Source organism: Mobula birostris, chromosome 12 (assembly GCF_030028105.1).
Source record: "Mobula birostris isolate sMobBir1 chromosome 12, sMobBir1.hap1, whole genome shotgun sequence".
Classification (NCBI taxonomy): Eukaryota; Metazoa; Chordata; class Chondrichthyes; order Myliobatiformes; family Myliobatidae; genus Mobula; species Mobula birostris.
The window spans coordinates 81,102,371-81,127,392 of NC_092381.1; the positions used below are offsets into that span (position 1 = coordinate 81,102,371).

A 25,022-nucleotide genomic window follows, 5' to 3' on the forward strand; every position below is an offset into this window, starting at 1 on the left:
AGGCATAATTAAGAGGCAGAAGATTATTTGCTTCAAAACCTGGGTGGGCCAAAGTATTACACAAACCTTGAATCATAACTACTAACTTCCCTCAACCATTCTTGCCTTGTCTTTTTGGCACTGGGTTTTATGAAATATCAGATTAATTTTTTGAAGAACGATGTGTAACTTTTGATCTTCGTGGTTGCTTAGCTGTAGGGTGTACTAACTGTTCCTTCTACTTTGCTACTTGCTGGGAGCAGTATGTTGTGAAACTCTGCAAATTTCACCTGCTACTTTCCAAACAGACAGGTTTTCAATCCTTCTCAGCCATTTAATGTTTCCACAACCTCTGCGCAAAATGCCAACATCAATCAAAATCTTCCTTCCAAACCACTAACCGAATCCCAATACCTCTAACTAACTGTAGAGTATGAAGACAATGTTCCAACCACATACTGTACTCACCGTACAACATTCATCTTACTTAATTAAACTGCTGATTTTTTTTTCCAGGGCTCTGTAGGACTGGCTGTATCACAGCCTGGTATGGAAACTCCAATGCCTTTGAACAGAAAATCTCACAAAAAGCAGTGAATTCAGCCCAGTACATCATGGCTAAAGCACTCCTAACCATTGAACACATCCATATGAAACACTGTTGTAGGAAAGCAGCATCCGTCACCAGGGTCATGCTCTCTTCTCGCCATTGCCATCAGCTAGACAGTACAAGAGCAGTTACTACCCCTCAGCCATCAGGCTCTTGAACAAAAGGGGATTACCACACTTGACTTCACTTGCTCCGTCACTGAAATATTACCACAACCAATGAACTCACCTTCAATGCCTCTTCATCTCATGTCATCATTATTTATTGCTTTTTATTTAATTTGCATGCGCACAATTTGTTGGCTCTGCACTCTGGCTGATCTTTCATTTATCCTATTATAGTTACTATTCTATAGTTTGCTGAGTATGCCCACAGAAAAACTCAGTATTGTATATGGTGACATATGTATATATCAATATCAAAGTAAATGTACTTTGACAATAAAATTTACTTTGAACTTTGAAAGTAAGGAACTGAAAGGGCGGCTTCAGTCACCTCTGATATCACTCCTGTTGAAAGTGACAACATGACTGAAGGCTGTGATCAGGTAATATTTCTGAGTATGCAGTTACAGTTCGATATATCAGAAGCTGCTAAAAAAATGTAACACTTACAGAACAAGCCAAGCACTGTCCAGCAGTGACTTGATGTTCCGGTTGCCAAACCCCCACCCAAGCTTGACTGAAGACAGGAGAAAAATGAAAACAGTGTGAAAGCTGTGAAGTGACTCTCATATGTACAGACACCCACACCCTCACCACAGGCATATAACCACCCCACATCCAAGCATGTGCATACACACACAAATACATGTTAACGGTCCCAAATACACAAAAATGAAGCATGCAAGCTTATGCACACTCGCACACACTTGAAGAAATCCTGCAGGAAATCAACACTAATTCAATGAGATGCTTATGCATACAACCTAACTTGTTAACTTGTGAATAACAAACACAAGACAAGACATTCTTGATGGCGCTCCTGTAGAATGCTGTTAGAATGGAGGCAGGGAGCCTTGCACACTTCATTCCCATCAGAAAGTGTAGATGCTGCTGTGCCTTCTTGACTAATGAGGAGGTGTTGTGGGTCCAGGTTAGATCGCCCGTTTTGTGCACACCAAGGAACTCAGTGCTTTTCACTCTCTCTGCGACAGGGCCATTGATGTGAAATGGAAAGAGGCCATCTTCCTGAAGACCATAATAATCTATTTTGTCTTGTCCACGTTGAGACTCAGGTTGTTGTTTTCAGACCATTTGACAAACCTCCCTACCTCCTCTCTGTATGCCGGCTCATCATTGCTGCTGACGAGGCCAACCATTGTAGTTTCGTCAAGATGGTGCGTTTTGAGCTGGATCTGGTAGTGCAGTAGTATACCAACACTGTGAACAGACACAAGTGACCTTGCTTTCTTGGTGTGTCAGGGCCAGGTGCATGACAGACGCTATGGCATCTGTCACAGAGCAGTTCTGTCAGTAGGCATATTGGTGAGTGTCCGGTGTGTAGGAATGGAGTTGTTGAAATGGGCCATTCATTAACTATGCTCAAAGTATTTCATGAATTATTGGCATCACTGCCACCGGGCGGTAGTTATTTAGTCCTGAAGCTGGAGACTTCTTTGGTACAGGGATAATGGTAGCTGATTTGAAGAAAGTGAGTACAGAATCTTCGATGAGTGAATTGTGAAGATGTGGGTGAGCTGAAGTGCACACTCCTGGAGTACTCAGCCTGGGATGTTACCTGGGCCGCCAACTTTATGGGGGTTGACTCTCTGCAAAATCCTTTTCACATCAACTGCTATCACAGATCAAGGATCAGTGGTGGGATATCTGTTTTTTGTAACATTAATGATTTGAATGAAAATGTATGTGGTCTGATCGGTAAGCTTGCAGAAAACAAAAACATTGATGGTATTATGGACAGTGAGGAAGGTTGTCAAAAGATACAAGTAGATTAGTTTTAAACATGGACATGGCAGACAGAGTTTAATCAGTTTTGCATTACAAAAGTATACTGTAAATAGCAGGACCCAATAGATGGACCTTGGGGTGCACATACATAGCACCCTAGAAATAGAAGAATAACAGAAGAGAATAGGGCAATAAAGAAGGTGAATGGCACACGTGCCCCCATCATCCAGGCCACTGAGTATAAAAGTTGGGAAGCCATGTGGCAGCAGTATAAACTTTGGCTTGGCCACATTTGGAGTTCTGGTCATTGCACTATAGGAAGGATGTGGGGCTTTGGAGAGAGTGAAGAAGGGGTTTACCAGCATGTTGTCTGGATTAGAGAGTATTAGCTATATTGAGAGGTTGAATAAATTTGGATTGTTTCCTCTGGGACGTCAAAGGTTGTGGTATGACCTAACTTAAGTGTATAACATTATGAGTGGCAGAGAAAGGATAGATATTCAGGACTTTTTTTTCCCCTAGGGTGTAAATGTCAAGGTTTAGGATGAGAGGGAGAAAGTTCAAAGTAAGTGTGTGAGGCAATTTTTTCATACACAGGGAATGATGTGATATCAATGCTTAAGATGCATTTACACAGGGTGCATGTAAAGGAACGGGGTAGAAAGATATGGTCCATGTGCATGCAGATGGGGTAGTTTAATTTGGCATCATGGTCAGCACAGATATGTTGGGCTGAATGCCCTGTTCCTGTGCTATATCATACATTTTATACAGATGACATCCCTGCAACACAACTGTGGAGAGTATGGGAGGAAAATTTATGATTACATTGAGAGAGTCTTTGAAGACGTGAGCAATCCCAAATTGTAACAAGCAAAAAACAGAAAATGCTGGAAAAATCAGCAGGTCTGGTCAGGCAGCAGTTGTGCAAATGGTTTATGTCTGCAACCTTTCGCCCGAGACTTGCTGTCCATTTGGAACTTCATCCAGATTTTTTGCTTTTATTTCAGATTTCCAGCATTGCAGTTTTTATGATTTGCAAACTAGCACCTGACTGCATTCTTGGCTTTGTGACAAGTGGTAACTGATCCGTGGTAAGTCAAACTAATGATCCTCCTTGAACCAAGGAGTACAATTTCAGTCAGATGATCAGACTCAGTACTTGCATTAATACAGCATGTAAAACTTTGATCCATTGTTGCAAAAGTGTAAACTATCACAGATGAGGCAACAGGGTTACATTATCAGCGTACCTACTGGAGTAATCTTTCCCCAGGCCAAATATACTACGTGTCTACATGTGTCTGTGAGTTTGGCACTTTGGAGATTGTGAAAATGCAGTATAAGATTTCTTACTTCAGTAAGTTAGTAGATTTTTCAGCATAGAGATTCAGAGCTTGTACTGAGCAATAATGTCTGTGATCCATTCCCATTCCTTGACCACTGTCCCACTTTCCCAACCCAGAGGTACCAGCAGGCAGGTACCTGGGTGACAGTCAGGAGAGGGAAAGGGAAAGGGCAGTGATTGCAGAGTATCCCTGTGCTGTTCCCCCTCAATAATAAGTTACCACTTTGGATACTGTTGGGTGACAACCTACCAAGGAGAAGCCACAGTGAGAAGGTCTCTGGCACTGCCACTGGCTCTGTGGCTCAGAAGAAAAGGAGGCAGGAGAGGAGTAAGGTACTGACAGGCGATTCCATAGTTAGGGGAACAGACAGGAGATTCTGTGAATGTGATAAAGACATCCGGATGGGATTTTGCCTCTGAGGTGCCAGGGTCAGGGATGTCTCAAGTCAAGCCTACAGCATTTTAAAGGGCTAGGGCTAGGATTAGCCAGAAGTTGAATATGCATAAGTCGTGATGCAATGACATATGTAGGCAAATGGGAGGAGGTCCTGAATAAAGAATATAGGGTGTTAGGTAGAAAGCTGAAAAGCAGGAACACCAGGTTAGTAATTCTGGATTGTTGCCTGTGCCATGCACTGTGAGGGTAAGCGTAGGACGACCTGACAGATGAATGTGTGGCAGAGGACTTGATGCAGGGGGTACGGCTTCTTTTTCATCATTGAGATTTCTTCTGGGAAAGGTATGATCTGTACAAATAGAATGGGTTATATCTGAACCAAGGGGGGGGGGGCGGTCTAATATCCTTGCAAACAGGTTTGCTAGAGCTGTTGGGGAGGGTTTAAACGAACATTGCAGGGGAATGGGAACCGGAATGATAGGGCTGAGAATGGGGCAGTGGTTTACAAGTAGATACAGTGTGCAGTGAGACTATGAGGAAAGACAGGCAGATGATAGGTGAAAATTATAGTCAGTGGGATAAGTTGAAGTGTAACATGAGGGCAAAATTGAAAAGAGTGATGAATACAGGACTGAAGGTGTTATATTTGAATGCAGGAAGAAGGTAGGTGATCTTGTAGTGCAATTAGAGATAGGCAGGTATGACATTGTGGGCATCACTGAGCCATGGCTGAAAGAAGATCACAGTTGAGAGCTTAACATCCAAGGATATGCATTGTATCAAAAGGACAGGCAGGTAAACAAAAGGTGAGGGGTGGCTCTGCTGGTAAAAAATGAAATCAAATCCTTTGAAAGAGGTAACATAGGATCAGAAGATGTACAATCCTTGTGGATAGAGTTAAGAACGGCTGGGGTAAAAGACCCTTGATGGGAATTCTTGTATATAGGCTTCCAAATAGTAGCCAGGATGTGGGATACAAATTACAATGGGTGAAAGAAAAGGCATGAAAAAAGGGAAATGTTACGATAGTCCTGGGGGATTTCAATATGCAGGTAGATTGGGAAAATTAGGCCGGTGCTGGATCCCAAGGGAAGGAATTTGTAGAATGTCTATAAGATGGCTTTTTAGAGCAGCTTCTGCTTGAACCAACTAGGGAATAGCAATTCTGGATTGAGTGTTGTGTAATGAACTTGATTAGGGAGCTAAAGATAAAGGAACTCTTAGGAAGCTGTGATCATAATGTGATAGAATTCATCCTGCAGTTTGAGAGGGAGAAGATAAAGTCAGATGTCTCAGTATTATAGTGGAGTAAAGGGAGTAATAGGAGGTGGCCAAAATTGACTGTAAGGGGACACTAGCAGGGATGACGGCAAAACAACAATGGCTGGAGTTTCTGGAGGCAACTCAGAAGGTGCAGGACACATACATCCTAAAGATGAAGATGTATTCTAAAGGGACAATGTGGCAATCGTGGCTGACAAGGGAAGTCAAAGACAGCATGAAACCAAAGAAGAGGGCATATAATACAGGTGTCCCCCGCTTTTCGAACGTTCGCTTTACGAAACCTCACTGTTACGAAAGACCGACATTAGTTCCCTGTTTTCGCTAACAGGTGTTTTCACTGTTACGAAAAAAGGCAGTGCGCGTCCCGAGCAGCCGCTCCTCCCCCGGATTTGGAACGGCATTCTCGCCAGCATTGCTTAAACATGTGCCTATGAGCATCTGTTCGCAAGATGAGTTCTAAAGTATCGGAAAAGCCTGAAAGAGCTCGTAAGGGTGTTACACTTAGAGTAAAACTAGACATAATTAAGCTTTTCGATCGTGGTGAACGAAGTAAGGACAAAGTGAGTTTGGCTATGGAAGTTGACAAAGATGATGTTGAAGAGGTTTTGGCATCCCATGACGAAGAACTGATAGACGAAGAGCTGATGCAATTGGAAGAGGAAAGGATAACAATCGAAACCGAATGAGTAATGATAAAGTACGACTTTAATTTTGAAAGGGTATGTCAGTTTAGGGCATATTTGCAAGATGGTTTGAGTCCTTACAAAGAATTGTATGATCTAAAAATGCGTGAGGCTAAGCAGTCAAGCAAGCCTTCCACATCAGCCACAGCAGACGACGAACCTCGACCTTCGACATCGAGGCAGGCAGAGATAGAAGAAGATGAGCTGCCTGTTCTAATGGAAACAGACGACGATGAGATGACGCCCCGGTGTCCCACCATCCCAACACCCAGGCCACGGACAGATACCGATTTGCGGAGAATGCAGCAGTAGCCGGGAGGCACACAGCACATCTTTAAGAAAAAAGCCGAAATAAACATGCTAATTAATTAGGTGCCGCCCGGCACATAATTGTCGGCCCAGATCAGAGGTGATGCTCAAGATCCAATCGAACCAATGCAGGTCAGTTGCACTAGACTTTTTGCCAATCAGAGGTCCCAGCATCGGAGTCAAGGTTACTGCTTTGACTGTGGGGTACAGGTCACCTGCAGGTCAAATGTCCGAAGCTACAGCACCTGGGGAACTGTGAAGACCGCCCAGTGTCAGGAGAGCTGTGATGGTAGCAGCCATTAACCCCAATCCCACGGATTCTAGTTTTATGCTGAAGACGGAGTTCACCTGGGGTAAGAACTTGAGGCAGCTGAAGGCTTTTGTGGAGTCAGGGGGAGCAGGTAAGTTTCTGGATTTAGAAGCCAGTTTGACATATCATTGCAAGAGTTGAGTTAGTCCTTGCTTGCAACTGCTTTGGACAGCTGACTGCTAGGTTCCGGACAGATCCAGGAACAAATTGTGCTTTTGCAGATGAGGATAGGGGATCATGTGGAAGACATTAGTTTCTACATCACTGACTCTCCACTCATACCCCTGATCCTTGAGTACCCTTGACTATCCCAGCATAACCCATCCATGGACTGGAGAGAGGGGAGAGTCACTGCTCGGTTCAGTCATTGTAAGAGGCTTTGTTTACGCCATAGTGCTCCGACACCCAGACTCTCTAGTGACCAACGACCTAAAAGGGGGCAGGATTCAGTGTACTGAGACCCAGTCCAGTCCTCACGAGCAGACCAGCTGGTTCTGGTCAACAGGAGAGTGCGAGTCCCGAAGCAGTCTAATCAGAATCCCACAGGAACTAGAGAGAGGGAATTTCTAGGTCAGGAGATGTCCGAGCAGTCTGGGAGACTTGCCACTAAGCTGAAGGGAACCAGCCGCCAGGACTCAAGGAGAGGAAAGACTCGTTCATGCTGATTCTTGAAGCCTAGGATGCAAGATCCCTCCGTAATGCCTCGCTGCCTTTGCCTGTGGATACAGACAGGGAGTCGGACTCTGATTTAGCCATCGTTTCCATGGATGAACTTAGGCAGCTCAGAGAGAGGATTTTGAAGCCCGTCAAATCATCCCTGTCACCAAAGAGGTCTCAGGAGTCATCCTCAAAGGAAGGTCCAGAGGAGATAGCACAACCCAAACAGGTCAAAATCCCTTCCATTTACAAGGGCTTGGAGGAGGTCTTCAGCAGGGGAAAGGCCTCAACTCCTCCACTGTACTGACCATACGGCTGTGCCATGGACCTGTTGCCCGGTACCTGTCCTCCACAGGATATGCGCTCTCAGGCCCAGAGTGAAGCGCCACGGAGCAGCGTATAAAGGAAGCTCTTGCCACAGACTTCACTTGGCCCTCCACTTCACCTGCGGTGCAGTTTCTTCTTTGTACAAAAGAAAGTTGGGAGCCTGTGATTACAGGGGATTAAAACGCGTAACAACCAATCGCTAGCTCCTTCCTCTTATGAGTACGGCTTTCGAGATGCTTCAGCGGGGCGAGGGTATTCACAAAATTAGACCTCTGGCGTGCCTACAATCTGTCTGTATCAGGAAGGGCGATGAGTGGAAGACGGCATTCAATACACCGACAGGGCTCTACGAGTACCAGGGCACTTGCAAACACTCCAGCCACTTGCCAAGCCTTTATAAATGACATGCTCCAGGATACGCTCCATGGGTTATGTCTTTGTCTATGATGATATCCTAATCCTCTCAAAGTCCATGGAGGAGCATGTCACTCGCATCAGGGGCATTTTAAAGAGGCTAATAGACCATGAGCTTTATGTCAAGTTGGAGAAGTCTGAGTTTCATGTAACGACTGTTTCATTTCTGGGTTTTGTCATCTCTAATGGTAATCTTGAGATGAACCCTACCAAGACCCAGGCAGTCAGAGACTGGCCACCATCATCCAACATCAAACAGGTCCAGCGGTTCGTGGGGTTTGCTAACTTTTACCGGATCTGCTGACAGCCCTAGCTAAGAAATCCACAGGTCCTTTTGCCTGGACTACTGAAGCAGGCGCTGCTTTTGCAGAGCTGAAACAGAGGTTTACTACAGCTCCCAACTTCCTTTCTCCTAACCCTGACCTTCCCTTCATCGTGGAAGTGGACACCTTAGACATTGGAGTAGATGCTCCTTGTCTCAACGATCACCTTCACAAAGTAAACTGCACCTGTGAACATTTTTCTCCAGGTGGCTATCCCTGGCAGAGAGGAACTATGACATCAGGAATCAGGAGCTGCTTGTGGTTAAGTTAGCTTTGAAGGAATGGCATCACTGGCTGGAGGGGGCCAAGATCCCTTTTATCGTTTGGACTAACTGTAAGAATCTGGCTTATATTCAGGAAGCCAAGAGGCTGAATTCCAGGCAGGCCAGGTGGTCTTTGCTTTTTAACCAGTTTAGTTTCATCCTTACCTATCAACTGGGGTCTAAGTTTGACAAACTGGAATCAGAGGAGTAGCCTACCATTATTTTGCCCCAAGCCGGGGTGGTAGCACAAATTCACTGGGGAGTCAACGCTCTTGTCCACAAGACCCAAGCGGAAGGGGAGATTCCTGAGAACGGTCCTCCAGGTCAGCTGTTCATCCCAAGTTCCATCCAGTCCCAGGTACTACAATGGGGACATTCGTCAAGAATGACCACACACCCAGGGATTGCCAGGACCTTCGAGTTTATCAAGAAAAGGTATTGATGGCCCAGAAGGATGAGGGAAGTTCAGCAATGCACGCAGGCATACGAGTTGTGTGCCCAGAACAAGAAACCACAGAGCCAACCTCAAGGGCTTCTCCACCCCCTACCCATTCTGCAAAGACATTGGGCACACAGCTCATTGAAATTTGTCTCGGGTCTCCTGCCATCCAAGGGGAAGTTGGTCATCATGGTGATCGTCAATTGGTTTTTGAAAGCCTGCAAGTTCATTGCCTTGGAGAAGCTACCTTCTGTGGTGGAAGCAGCTGAGATTGGCCTGGACCAGGTTTTCAGGGTCCACAGATTCCTGGTGGACATGGTCTCACATCAAGGTTCACATTCTCATCGCATTTCTGGAAACTGATAGGGGAAACAGCAAGCCTTTCTTCTGGGTTTCACCGGCAATCCAATGGCCAGATAGAGTAGACCAACCAAGACTTAGAACGTACCCTAAGATGCCTGACCTCAGAAAGACCTGATGAGTGGTGCGACCACTTGATGTGGACAGAGTTCGCCCACAACACTTTACAGCAGTCAGCACATGGGATGTCATCATTCGAGTGCCAGTTTGGTTATCTTCCACCTCTCTTTCCAGAACAGGAGGCCGATGTTGGCGACCCTGTGGCTGAAAAGCTCATCCAATGCTGCAAGCACAAATGGATGAGGGCAAGAGAGATTTTGCTGGCTTCTACCCAGAGAGTGGAGACCAAAGCAAACTAAAGAAGAAGTCTGAGACCTGTGTTACAGCCTGGGCATCAGGTCTGGCTGGCCACTCATGATTTGCCTCTCCGAGTGGAATCTTGAAGGTTGACGCCCAGGTTCATTGGTTCCTTTAAGATCCTAAAGAAGGTAAACCTGATGGCTTGCAACTTGCAGCTCCCCAAGACCCTAAAGACCAACTCCACCATTCACATCTCTAAATTAAAACTTTCTGCACCAGCTCCAAAGCCCCACACCAGTTGGCCCCACTGGCCCTCCAGGTTTATCGATAGGGAACAGGTCTTCATGATGAAAAGTCTTTTGGGCTGATGTACTGTTTGAGGTTTTTGGCAATTCCTTGTGGACTGGGAAGGATTTGAACTGGAAGAAAGGTGCTGGGTGCAGGAAAGAGACATTCTGGATCTGACTCACATCCACGATTACAATCACCACCTCTCTGAGTAGCCAAGGCCACCAGGAGTCAGATGTAGGGAGAGGGTCCTGTTATGAGATACTCTCAACTTCTGAGACTTAAATTTTCTAACGCTCTGAGGTACAGGTAGCTGGCGCTGCCTCTTTAAGGGCTTAGGATGTTCCTGCTAATTGATAATCATGTTTTGGGTGCCAAGGATTGAGTATTTAAGGAACACCTGAACATACGCTCAGTTCTCAATCGTAAGCCCACCAGGGATTTTGTCTAGCATTGGTTTTGTGCTCAGTTTCTCAATTCTGTTTGAGAGTGTGTCATGATCCCAGCCTTGAATACTCCAGCATTTGGGTCCATGTCATCCTTGTCAAGGACTCTCGTCACAAGTTCCCCAAAGGGGGTTAATGACTTGGGAGTAAAAATGGCATTATGATTAGAAATGTGGGATAACTCTGGAGAGTGGTACGTGGCATCTGACAAAGCTGAGGCGCTTTAATTATGAAAAGAGAACAGCCGAAATGGAATTGTTTCCTTTCAGACTGATAATGCTGACAGAGGATGTAATTGTGATGTTTAAGATTAGAAACCAAGACAAGGTAGATATTGGAAGGAAACATTGCCTATCGCTAAGAGGACAGGAGCCTTAGGACTTACACCACCAAGCTCAGGGACAGTTATTACCCCTCGGTCATCAGGCTCTTGAAACAAACTTCACTTTCCTTGCCCCATCATTGAAATGTTCCCTCAACCTATGGACTCACTTTCAAGGACTCTTCATCTCATGTTCTTGATATTTATTGCTTATTTATTATTATTAGTTCCTCCTTTTTGTATTTACAGTGTTTGCTGCCTTTTGCACACCCTGTTGTCTGGTTGAACGCCCGAATTGGTGCAGTCTTTCATTGATCCTATTTTGCTTATTATTCTATTCAGGATTTATTGAGTATGCCCGCAAGAAAATGAATCTCAGTGTTGTATATATATGGTGACATATATGTACTGCGATAATAAATTTACTGTGAAATTTGAACAATTATCTGAGAGCATAATTTGAAGAAAATGGCAGCACGATTCAAGTGGCCTTGAAGGAGAAATGTTCTTCAATGCCTACAAAGTTTCTGAAGCTTCTTGCCTGAGGTACCTACCTTCGGAGCTTTTAAAATGTACTTGGATGTGCTGTAAACGTAAGGCTAGAGATAGAAAGCTGGTGACATTGGATCAAACTTCACCGCCCCACAACCTTTTCAGAGCCATAGACACTCAAAGCCAACAGCCTTCTCCCTGCATTGTAGATGTCTGTGCTTCCACAAAGCTAAAGAGCAGAGAAACAGGGCCAACTTCTAATAGGCATGAGGACTGAACGGCCTTCTTCCATAATAAATGAAAAGCAGACAAAGTAGAACTGAAAATGGGAAAATAATTTAAAACTCTTCAGGAAGTGAGAGTTAATCTCAATCAGGATTCTGATGATGCATTTGAATCTCCTTCAGCCATAAAGTGAACTGCGACTCCAGCACAGGACCACTCAGTAACATTGTTCTACTGATACTGGAGATTCAGCTGTGCACTGCTATTTACATCAACTCCAATTACTCTTTTCTTCCCTCAGAGACAGTTAAATGCAATTAAAATGTGCTCTCAAAATTGAGAGCTGCACTGTCTGGGATATGGAACATTTAATGTCAGAGCATGGACAGGACTTTCTCCTAACATTCTCTCTCTGCCTTGATGTGGTGATAGGTACTTACGTGCTGTATTTGTTGAAGCTGGCAACCCTCTCTGCCCCACCAGAATCATTGATTCTCCAGTATTAGCCACTGGAGCCCAGATTTTCCAATTAGCGTTAATGTATAGCTAATTAGAAATTCAAGGTCAGGTACAGTTTGACCTCATCACTACAGCAAAGTCTTCATCTACTATCACACATATGCACACATGTGTACACACACACACACACACACACACACACACACACACACACACACTCACACAACACCACAATGATCAGATTAGATCCTTGGTGATCTTTGTCCTAATCAGACAGTTCTGGCAGATGACAGCACCTCCCATGCAGCCTTTGCAAAGGTACAGGGAAACTCATTTGCCTCTGAAGTTGTGGTAAACAACTCCTTTGCCCGGACTCCTAGGATAAATACAAGGGTAGCTATCAAGAGATATACATTATAACTAAGCATCAGCAGCTCTCAAAATATTGCAAATTAACTTGATTAGATGTGCTTGTCATCTTGTCAATGAGAAGAAGAAAATAGACCCCTAGGAAATGGCAGCAAAAGCATTTAAAAAGGGATTATCACCAGAACTGCTCTCCCAAGGGGAATGCGGTTTCTATGGATCCGGGAATCAACACAGCCAGTCTCCGCATGGGAAGTGCTGAGTGCCTGAGAAAGTGTTTTTAAGGTTACCTTTTTGATCTTATGAAGATCCGGTTCATTTCGTACTGCATCCAAGTCAGTCACGCCCCGGCTGAAGTGGGCCTCTGTACCATCATGTAGAGGGTGATCGACAGCGTCGATATCAGTCTCTTCTGAATCCTCCTTCTCTATGCCAGTCTGATGCAGAGCTGGTGCAGATACAAGGACAATGTAAAGGATTCATCACTGTTAGATAGAGTGACATTCAGAACAATGGTAGAATTATAAGTTTGGTGGCATGTGACTATCCACCATGTAGAAATTAAGGAGATCTACTTTTTCCAACCTAGAAAATATCTCACTTGGCAGACTTGGTAATTATTTCAGGTGTCATTATTGGCCAGCTAGAAAGGACTTTGGTATTTGCAAATGAGGGATGTGTATCTGGTTGAAGGATTATCACCAATCTTTGATGTGGCTGTGGAATGTAGGAAACTAAAATTTTGCTGCTGTGAGTTCCAAATGGACTTGATGTTCTTTCTCAACCTGGAACAAAAATCAATGGCAATTCTCTGGATTGCTTGGATTTCCTGTAGTGAACAAGACAACCACATCTAAAAGGGAGAATGGATCAGTTCATGATAAAACGGCAGAGCAGACTTGATGGGCCGAATAGCCGACTTTGCACCTTTGTCTTATAGAAGTTGGCTGCCTCGCATGATAATAGCATGGAGAACCTTTTTTCTTGACCTATGAACTCCTGTGGGAATCCTGAGCTGAATGGCTCTCTGATGATATCCATCCCAGATTTTCCCTATGTTCTCCGGAGCTGAGATCAACAGAAGACATCAATAGCTTTCTATGTACTTTTACAAGAAGCCTAAGCCTTCCTTGCAGCAATCCTTTTGATTGGGACTTCTGTGAACAAACAAAAGACTTTGGAGCTAGCTGAAGCCCCCAAGTGTGCTGTCAAATATAAGAAGTTAAAAATACCATTTTGAACTTTTGAAGCGCAATGCAGACAACTCAAGGGCTGTCATCAGCCCCTGCATCAATCCCTGTTACTTATTGCTACATACAGTATATTTTCTTTCAACATAGAAGGAAGCCATTTGGCTCACTGAGTCAATGTCAGCTCTCAAAGCAAGCCAATTAACTTGATCTCCCTCTCATCCTTGTAACCAATTCCACCACCCCCCAAGATTCTACTGCCCACCTATAGTTGTGACTAGTTACAGAAGAGAATTAATTTACCAACCAGCTCATTGTAAGGATATGGGAGAAAACCTGAACATCTGTTGGAAGCCTACGCTTTTTAATGTTGCCCATGACTCTGGACATTGTAGAACCCATGGCTTCCATTTCCAAGCAACTTAAAAACATTAGTACTTTGGGAAATTGAAGCTGGAAGCATGCCTGGCTCTATCCCGCTGATTTGCTAAAGGGTTTTGAGGGCCATTAACTACAGCTACTCACCTGTGGGTCTGTTTTTCAAATTTCCCAATTGATGAAGCAACCCTGATCTCTGCTACTCCACCTCTCTGTTCCTCTAATGAGCAGAGCAACTCTATCAGATCTCCTACCCCAACAAGCAAAATGAATGGCCCTCCTCTACGTTAATGGCAGCCAACCCTACAAATCAATGGTGCCTTCTTCTTTCCATGTAGCATGACAATGGTCTGTGTGAACAGAGGAAGTACATCACTATAATGTTATTCAGATGTTTGGTTTTGATAGTAATGGTTCAGTGTTCAGCACAGCAAATCAAATAGGATATTTACACTGGCTGGCACCCAACACTCAGTAAAGGACAGGTATTTGTTCAAATGAAGAGACAGATAAGCATCTGAAAAGGTAAGAAATGGAGCATTAATCACCTGCTGAGGTGTACAGATTGCACACAGCCATTTAACAGTCACTGCCCTTAACAGTGACTCTTAACTCCTGTGCACACAATCTCTTTTGATTCCAACTGGGTGAACTGTTGCATTAAATAGAATCTTGTAAAATATAAAGCTTAATACCCTTCACAAACATTAAAGTTGCTGGTGAACGCAGCAGGCCAGGCAGCAACTCTAGAAAGAGGTGCAGTCGACGTTTCAGGCCAAGACCCTTCGTCAGGACTCTTCCTAGAGATGCTGCCTGGCCTGCTGCGTTCACCAGCAACTTTAATGTGCGTTGCTTGAATTTCCAGCATCTGCAGAATTCCTGTTGTTTACCCTTCACAAACGTGTTTTTCTACTTGTGGCTGAGTCCAACGGCATGTCACATGACTAACTTACAAGCGCCAAGCTGGACGGCTTTCCTTGAACCCTGCTCCACGAGAAGCAGTGTCAGGGCCATGGCATGAAGCCACTGTTGTACAGCGGTGCGCAAAGATGTCCAGGTCCTTTGTGGTGTCTTCAGATCATCTTAAGAGTTACAGAGTGAAATAGCCCTGAAGCAGGCCCTTTGACCCCGCCTTGTCCACGCCAACCAAGTTGTCCACTTGAGCTAGTCCCATTTCTGTAAGACCCATATTCCCCTAAACCTTTCCTATCCATGTATCTGTCTAAATGTGTACTGAACATTATAAATGTACCTGCCCGACCACTTCCTCTGCCAGTTCATTCCATATACACTCCAACCTCTATGTGAAGAAGCAACTGTTCCCTTTTAAAGCTTTCCCTTCTCATCCTAAACCTCTGCCCTCTAATTTTAGACTTCCTTTGGATTGAGGTTGTTTTGTCTGAGGTCTTTCCAGTGTGGCAGCCCTGCCTAATCACATCTACAGGGAGTGGGGAAATAGCGGAGAAGTGACCAGAAACGAGCAGCTCCCAGTCTGCTCCGGACGGTTGTCCCTGTAAGGTAGCAGTGAAGTGGCTCCTGTTCCACAGACCTACTTGACTCTGCATTTGTGATAAATAATTAGATCACAGAAACCGGCCTCCAAACCATGAGCTCAGGCTACACTCCTCGCTGCTTCACTAAGCAGCCAGTATCATCAAAGGCCTCACACAAATTGGCTATTCTCTCTTCTCCCCTCTCCGGTCAGGTCGAAGATATAAAAATCTGAGAGCATGTAATTTAGTAAAGAATAATTAAAGTCCTAGATGGGAACTATATGAAACTGAATGCCACAAATTCTAACAAATTATATGACCCAATAATAATCTAATGCTCAGTTAGAAATTAAGCATTCACCCAAAGTAAGCAAAACATTGCACCTAAGATTCAGCAAATGCCAGATGTATGCATTACAGAGATAATTAGCAAACTTCAAAGAGCACCAATAAACAATAATATTTTGCTCCAGTGGATCTCTGCAAGAACTAATGAGGTAAATGGACACCCACACAATGGAGTGACAGCTTTTCCTTGGCACTGACTGCTGCCAATATGCATTCAGCAATGCCAAGCTGGGTATGACTGGAAACTTGGCAGCATAATCAATGATATAGGAAGTTAATTTTTTAAGGGTGCAATTGGTGAATCAGTAAGTTGTGCTACTGAGGTTTAGTCCATCAATCAAAGCAGCAGTGTTAGTCAAAACCGCTGAGCAAACATTGGTTTAGATATTTGGCTATCCTCTCCTTATCTTTTTTTTTGTCTGCTTCACCTGGCACCTTTATGGTCAACTGTACTTCCAGGTATGATTGAATGATCACTGAGTGCAAGATGGTTTATGAGCTTAGCCAAGTGAGAAGGCAGAAGGGAAATATTACAGTTCAGAGTCTTGTCATTAAACATGAGCTCAATTAAATTTAAATGTTTGTGTAGTTCTTAAGCTTAATTTTTAAGTCAAACTAAGACACTTCATTCATTGAAAGTAGCACCACAATATTGTCGCAATCCAATAACAATTAATACAGTCAGGGCTTGGATGGTGGTGCGATAAATTGAGGGCGACGCAACAAAAGTATCACCTTTCACTCTAATAACCGGCAGTCCAGATTTTCAGCCTGCCCTAGTGGATTCTGGATTTAAACTTTGGATGTCTAAGGGTACTTTCCATCTAGGAGATTTGTTTGATGAAGGAACGATGCCATATTTTAGTTAAAGAGTACAGAAATTTAACATACCCAATAAGGATCTTTGTTGTTTCTGTCAGCTAAGAGATTATATACAGAAAAAAACATCATTGTTAACTGATTTCGATAGTTCTAACATAGAAAAGAGGGTGTTTCGTTCTAAGGGTGAAGTCTCCATTAGTACTTTTTACGGCATCCTGAGGGAATGTTCTTGTGGAGAGGCTGAGCAGCTGGGAAAGGCCTGGGAGGAAGAGCTGGGAGTAGAAATTACAGCTGAAACATGGGAAGACATCTGTGATAATGCAAAGAAAATTTCAGTTTGTAATAGAACTAAAGCACTGCAACTCAAAATTCTGCATCGAGCCCATCTGACTCCAAACTGTCTCTCAGTTTAAGACGCGGGTTCCTCCAATGTGTTCTAAAAGTAAATACTGGAACCTTCACCCACTGTTTTTGAACTTGTCCCAAGCTTCAGGCATACTGGAGTGATATTTTGGGTGAAATGGAAAAGATTCTGAAGATGGAGCTTGAAATGGACCCTGTGTCTTTTCTCTTAGGCTTACCCAACAGTGGTATTATTAATGAACATTAGAAAAAACTTTTTAACATCCTGACTTTTTGAGTGAGGAAGAACATTTAACTTTGTTGGATATCTGATAAGGCCCCTGGATGTTTTGGTTGGCGTAAATTAATCATGGAATTCATTCCTTTGGACTTTTGACATGGATGGTACACTCAAAAACAAATAGTTTTCATAAAACATAGCAACCTTTTCTGCAGTATGTAGATGTAAATCTGTCTGCTATACAAATAAGGGCTTTTGTATAGGATATTGGGGTGATGTCTAGATTTTGATGGAAGTGTTTGATAGCTGAGGGGAAGAAATGTAAATATAAATATATCTGTAAATTCAAAGTTTTATTATGTTGAGCAAAAAATATTGTTTTAAATAATTAAAAAAAAGTAGTGCCACATGCAGATAGGGCTGTCAAGTAAGCTTTTGGCATATTGGTCTTCATAAATCAAAGGAGATGAGATGGTACGTTGAAGTTTATAAGACAATGGTGAGGCCTAATTTGGAGTATTGAGTGCAGTTTTTGTCACCTATCTACAGGAAAGATATAAATAAGGTTGAAAGAGTACAGCAAAAATTTACAATGATGTTGCTGGGACTGGAGGACCTGGGCAATAAGGAAAGTTTGAATAGGTTAGGAATTTATTCCTTGAAACATAGAAGATTGAGGGGAGATTTGATAGAAGTAAACAAAATTATGAGAGGTATAGATAGGGTAAGTGCAAGCAGGATTTTTCCACTTAGGTTGGGTGGGACTACAACTAGAAGTCATGGGTTAAAGATGAAAGGTGAAAAGATTACTTTATACTTTATTGTCGCCAAACAATTGGTACTAGAACGTACAATCATCACAGCGATATTTGATTCTGCGCTTCCCACTCCCTGGATTACAAATATTAAATATTAAAAATATTAAAATAGTAAAATTAGTAAATATTAAAAAATTAAATTATAAATCATAAATAAAAAATAGAAAAATGGAAAGAAAGGTAGTGCAAAAAAAAAACCGAGAGGCAGGTCCGGATATTTGGAGGGTACGGCCCAGATCTGGGTCAGGACCCGTTCAGCAGTCTTATCACAGTTGGAAAGAAGCTGTTCCCAAATCTGGCCATACGAGCCTTCAAGCTCCTGAGCCTTCTCCAGGAGGGAAGAGGGACGAAAAGTGTGTTGGCTGGGTGGGTCGTGTCCTTGATTATCCTGGCAGCACTGCTCCGACAGCGTGTGGTGTAAAGTGAGTCCACGGACGGAAGATTGGTTTGTGTGATGTGCTGCGCTGTGTTCACGACATTCTGTAGCTTCTTTTGGTCTTGGACAGGACAACTTCCATTCCAGGTTGTGATGCACCCCAGAAGAATGCTCTCTACGGTGCATCTATAAAAATTAGTGAGGGTTTTAGGGAACAGGCCAAATTTCTTTAGTTTTCTCAGGAAGTAAAGGCACTGGTGGGCCTTCTTGGCAGTGAACTCTGCTTGGTTGGACCAAGCCCGGTCATTTGTGATATTGACCCCGAGGAACTTAAAGCTTTTGACCTGTTCCACTTGTGCAACAAAGATGTAAGTTGGGTCGTGCAGTCCGCTACTCCTTCTGAAGTCAACAACCAATTTCTTCGTCTTGCTAACGTTGAGGGATAGGTTATTGTCTTCGCACCATGCCACCAGGTTCTTAATTTCCTCTCTGTACTCAAACTCATCATTACCTGAGATACAGCCTACAATTGTTGTGTCATCAGCAAACTTATATATTGAGTTTGATGGAAACTTTGCTACACACCGCTGTCAGCTTAAGGGGAACATGAGGGGAAACTTCTTCACTTATAGGGTCACGAGAAAGTGGAATGAGCTACTAGCGCAAGTGGTGTATTGCAAGCTCGATTTCAATGTTTAAGAGAACTTTGGACAGGCACATGGATGGTAGGGGTATGGAGGGCTATGGTCCTGGCACAGGTTGATAGAAGTAGATAGTTTGAATGGTTTGGCACAGACTAGAAGGACTGAAGGGCCTGTGTCTGTGCTGACTTTTCTATGACTCAATGACTTAATTGCAAAACTAGAACCTGTGCATTTAACAGAGAAAAGTTCCACAAAACTGTTAGGATGTAGCCACCAATTTTGTCAGAAGAAACAATACTTAATGGAAACTCCTGGAGGGGTAAGCAGTGACGGACTTGACTGCTGATGGTAAGGGCAGAAAAGGAAGTCTATGGAGCTGAGTTCGAAGGAATTGAGAGGGATTGGGAGGGAGAAAACTACGGAAGTGAAGAGAAGGAAATGTGCAACCAACGGAGAGAGTAAAGGCAAAAGGTTTCAGGAATGGAAGAGCCATGCAAGTCAAGGAGAAAAGGGATTGTTGTGGAATAGAGAGATGGCATAATACAGGATTAGAGACTAGCCAAGAGAGCTGCAATATTGGGTTAGATTTTAAGTTGATAGGGGGGTTGTTCGCTGCAGATGATATGTAGCAAAACTAGGAAAACCCAAAAGTCATGTTATAAACTTAACTGCAGGGTTTCTTTAACTGAGTTTCCCGTACATCGGGTTGATCCATTGGCAAACAGCCTTCATAAGGGTGAAGCCTACCAGAATACCACAGCCTACAAGAGCGGGAGTATCGGTACAGGTGTCTTTTAATAATCATTCATTATCAATGTTAACTACCCTCGAGAGCTTGGTGAACATCTTGAAAAACAGAAGTTCTTTTGTAACTAAACTGTACAATCCTCCTTGGTAGGGTACTGCATGATTTAGACCCATAGCCGATGAAGGTAGCACAATATACTTCCGAATTAGAACGGAGACCAACTTGGATGAAGCAAAAACAAGAGACTCTGCTGAGGCTGGAAACTCAGAGCAACATACATACAGAGTGCTGGAGAAACAGTCGATGTTTTGGGCCAAATCCCTTCTGCAGGGCTGAAAAGGAAGGGGCAATATGCCAGGATAAAAAGGGTAGGGACAGGGGAAAGAGGATGTGCTAGAAGGTGATAGGTGAAGCCAGGTGGGTGGGAAAGATGAAGGGCTGGAGAAGAAGGAATCTGATAGGAGAGAAGAGTGGACCATGGAAGAAAGGGAAGAAGGACAGGTACCGGGGGAGGTAATAAACAGGTGAGGAGAAGAAGCAAGAGTCCTGAGTGGGGAATTGAAGAAGGAGGAAGGCGGAGGGGGCAAAATGTTACTGGAAGGAGAATTCATGCCATCAGGTTGGAGCCCACCGAGATGGAATATGAGGTGTTGCTCCTCCACCCTGAGGATGGCTTCATCTTGGCAAAAGAGGAGGCCATGGACTGACTTGTTGGAATGGGAATGGGGATAGGAATTCAAATGGCTGGCCAGGAAATTCCATTTTTGATGGATGGAGTGGAGGTACTCAACAAAGTGGTTCCCCAAGTTACGCTGGGTTCTCACCAGTGTACAGGAGGTTGCATCAGGAACACTGAATGCAATAGGCGACTCCAACAGATTTGCAGGTGAAGTGTTGCCTCACTGTAAAGACTGTTTGTGGCCCGTAATGGAGGTGAATAGGCAGATATAGCATTTCAATCACTTGCAAGGATAAGTGTCAGGAAGGAGATTAGTGGGGAGGGGAGAATGGATAAGGGAATCACAGAGGGAGCGATCTCTATGTAAAGCAGAGAATGAGGCGGAGATAAAGATGTGTTTGGTGGTGGGATCTTGTTGAAGATGGTGAATGTTGTGGAGAATGATATGTTGTTTACAGAGCCCCATGGGGTGGTAGGTGAGGATAGGAGGAATTCTATCTCTGTTAAGGCTCAGGAAGTTGGGGTAAGCGTTGATATTCAGGAAATGGAGGAGATGTGGTTGAGGGCTGTATCAATGGTGGAGGAAAGAAAATCTCATTCTTTGAAGAAGAAGGATATCTTTGTTGTCCTGGAAAGGAAAGCCCCATCCTGGGAACAGATGCAGCGGAGTCAAAGGAACTGAAAAAAATGAATATAATTTTTACAGAAGACAGGGTGGGAAGAGGTATAGTCAAGATAACTGTGGGAATTGGGAGGTTTATAAAAGTTGACGGCCAATAATTTGTCTCCAGAGATGGAGACAGAGAGATCGAGAAAGGGTCCATGGAGGAATCATAGAGATGATGGCATTCCGATCCATCTGATGTCCTGAGCTTCCTTCTTAGTGGAGACTGCAGGTTTGGGAAGAGCTGTTGAGGAGCCTCAGTGAGTAACTGCATTCCAGATCAGATGCAAGGAAGAACCGATGTCTTCTTTTCTGCAAGATCATGACTCTGGAGGAATCACTGCTGCTCTTCCATGACTATGGGCAATGCTGACAAAGTACTTAACTCATGGGCTGCCAGGTTTCTTGAGACACACAAACTACCTGCTCCGCATCCAGCTTCCATTTAAACTGGAAAGGGATAGAACTATCGGTTTGTGCTGCAGGTTTGACCTCTGACACAACCCAAAACCACTTGACGTCAGATCCTGGCAGAACATATAAAGTAAATAGCAGGGGCATTACGTGTGTTGATGTGCAAGTTCATAGTTTCCTAAAGCTTGCAACTTGGATGGACAGTGTAAAAGGCATTTGGTATCCCTGTCGGGGCTTTGAGTCCAAAGGTTTGTACGTTACACTTAGGCCACACTTTGTGGTTATTGTGGACCGTTCTGGTCACCATACTACAGGAAGGATCAGACAACAAATGTGAGAGTGCAGAAGAGATTCAATAGGATGTTGCCTGGCATAGGGGACTGTAGTTACAAGGAGGCTGGGTCTATTCTTATGGAGTGTATGAGGCTTACAGAGGTGTTTATGACTATGAAGCGTATAGACAGAATAGTGAGAGTCCTTTTCTCAGGGTATGGGAACTGGAGGTCATAGGCTGAAGGTGAGAGGGAGAAATTTAAACAAGAACGGGCGGGGGGGCAAGATTTTCATACAAACAGTGATTGCTGTATGGAACAAGCTGCGGGGGTTGGTTGCAGCAGATACAATTTCAATGCTTAAAAACATATTTAACCAGGTACTCAGATAATAAGGGTGTAGAGGGTTAGAACACAGAGTTAGTATATTACAGGCACAAGCTCTGCCGTCCACAATGTTGTGCTCAACTAACTAGATCAGTAATCAAAAGCCCAAATAAACTAATCTCTTTTACCTAGATCCCTCCATTCTCTACACATTCACATGCCTCTCTAAAAGTCTCTTGAACACCTGTCCTGTATTTGCCTTCATTACCACCACAGGCATTGCCACCCTCCGTGTAAGGTACTTGCCCACACATCTCCTTTAACCTACCCCTCTCACTTTAAATGCATGTCCCCTGGTATCAGACATTACAACCCAGGGAAAAATATACTGCCAGTCGAAGATATCTATGCTTCTCATATTTCTATAAATCTGTCAAATCTCTTCTCAGCCACTGCTGGTCCAAGGAAAATGACCCGTTTTTTTCCAAATTCTTCTTGTACATGTCCTCTAATGCAGGCAGCATCCTGTTAAGCCTCTCCTGCACCCTCTCCAAAGCATCAACATCCTTCCTGTACTGGGCAACTAGAACTGAATGCAGTATTCCAGGTGCGGCCGAAATAAGAGTTTTTTAATGCTGCGACATAACTTCCCAACTCTGAACTCAATTCATTGACAAATGAAGACAGATTTGTTCAATGCTTTTTTTTACTTTCCTATCAACCTACATAGCCTCTTTCAGAGAGTTATGAACCTGGACCCCAAGATCCCTGTTTATCAACACTGTTAAGGGTCGTACCATTAACAGTGTACTGTCTCCTTACTTCTCATTATTTTTGATCTCCCATGGTGCAATACCTCACATTTGGCCAGCTGGAACTCTGTCTGCCATTTCTCTGTCCATATCTGCAAAGCAGGCATGTGGTATTAGTGTATATAGGCAGCACGTCTGGCATGGACAGGTGGGCTGAAAGAGCTTCTTTCTGTGCTGTGTGCTGTATGACTTTAAGACTCTAATTTTGCGGAGATAAGATTCAACCCAGAGTCTGTGAAACACGAAGGCAAGATCAAGAGTTTCAGCAATGTGGGTGTGAAATTGCAGTCTGGTGTCATCAGGCCAATCATAGGCAGTATTTTGCAAGGACCTCAGGTGAGGTTGGAAGCTGCTCAAGGTTATGATGGTTGCAAACAGCCTAAAACAATGGTCAAGGGGAGCACAGATTCACTGGTGACTCAGACAGAAGATTTCAGCTCTCCTCCTCCCTGTGGCGTTTATAAATTTAGGGAAGTTCAAAGAAGTTTAGGAATTAAAATTTAAAAAGAATCATGATCAGCTCAATAAGTTTCAGGCCTTAGGTACATTTATTTTAAAAACCACTGGGTTTTATGTGTTTATAATATATCACATTTGCTAATTCCTTCCTGCTGTGTATGGAGGCAGACTGCCAACCTTGCCCACACTGGACAGATACCACAGAATGTTACCCCTTGAATGGAGCATACAGTAAATGAAACGTACCTGAAACACTGGTGGCTTCTACACTCTCTTCACTTTCTTGGTCTTCTTCTCGAGGTACATTCTGCTCGGTGTGCAGGAGGCTCAGCTTGTGGCACACTTCAAAAGCCTGTCCTATAGTCCGCACAATCCTCATTGCTTGACTCTGGTGCAGGGAGTGAGAAAAAGAAAACACTGTGAGCAGGTGGATTTCAATGGCACACTGTCAGAACTAAAACCGACTCCAATGACAGCTCATCCTTCCTCGTCCTTAACAAGGTTGCACCACTTTACACAGCTACACTCGCAAGGAGTGTGCAGTACTGAAGCAGGCTATTCAGCCCAAGAAGTCAACATCTGGAGCCTTCCACAGCACCCTTCATCTAACCCAGTCATAATAAGCAATCTTAGTTTGTCTCCCATTTCTTTACCTTTAAATGATCAATCGTCTTGACTTCAGTTTCCGTACAGTTCCAGGTTCTACCCATGAGGCACACGAACAGAAATAGGCCCTGTGTCCCTGCTCTGCAATGCAGCTGAACTTTCCCACACTAGCACAATGCTCCATGTTTCCCTGAAAACCTACTGCTGTCTGCCTGAGCACAGAGCCTTGCAGAACTTCAACGGGTCACTGCCCTCTGAATGGAGAATTTTTTCTCCATCAGAGCAAGCCCAATGCTACTCAAACTAGTGCTGCTCTCTGTAAAACTCTCTTGAGCATCTAGTTTGCGTTCGCTACAATGGGGCCTACACGACATCAACATCAGTGGGATTTCTAAAACATTGTTTTATTAAGCAAATACACTACTTTTTAGATGTTCCTGCATTGAGGATGACATGCTTCCACTCCTTTTCTCTGGGTTCTGAATTAGCTGATAAGGCCATAAGATATAGAAGCACAAATTAAGCCTTTTGACTCATTGAAGTTGCACCATCATTCAATTATGGCTGAGTTTAAAAAATAAATTCTTCTCTCTTCTCTCTGTAACTCTTAATCACTTTACTAATAAAGAATCTATCAACCTCTGTCTTAAATGCACCCAAGTTCATGACTTACAAAGCCTTCTGGACATTAATTCCACAAGTTTATCACCCTCTAGCTGGAGAAATCTTTCCTCATCTCAGTTTTAAAGAGATGTCCAATTTAGTCTGAGGCCGTGCCCTCAGATCCTGAGGCCAATGGGAAATCAGACTCTGCCACAGGTTAGGCAAGGAAGCATAATGGGTGGATTGTCTTTCCAATAATAACACTGGGCTTGAAT

The 25,022-nt window shown here is 43.7% G+C and overlaps 1 protein-coding gene across 4 annotated transcripts in view; it reads right to left on the bottom strand.

Moving 5' to 3' along the window:
• nos1apa (nitric oxide synthase 1 (neuronal) adaptor protein a) overlaps window positions 1-25,022 on the bottom strand; it is a 452,585-nt gene that overhangs the window by 87,218 nt on the left and 340,345 nt on the right. For all 4 annotated transcript variants that reach the window (XM_072274209.1, XM_072274210.1, XM_072274212.1 and 1 more), the window contains 2 exons: window positions 23,785-23,926; window positions 12,802-12,959 (listed from right to left, as the gene is read on the bottom strand). In XM_072274209.1, the coding sequence (XP_072130310.1) occupies window positions 12,802-12,959; window positions 23,785-23,926 (300 nt within the window). The remainder of the gene's footprint in view (window positions 1-12,801; window positions 12,960-23,784; window positions 23,927-25,022) is intronic.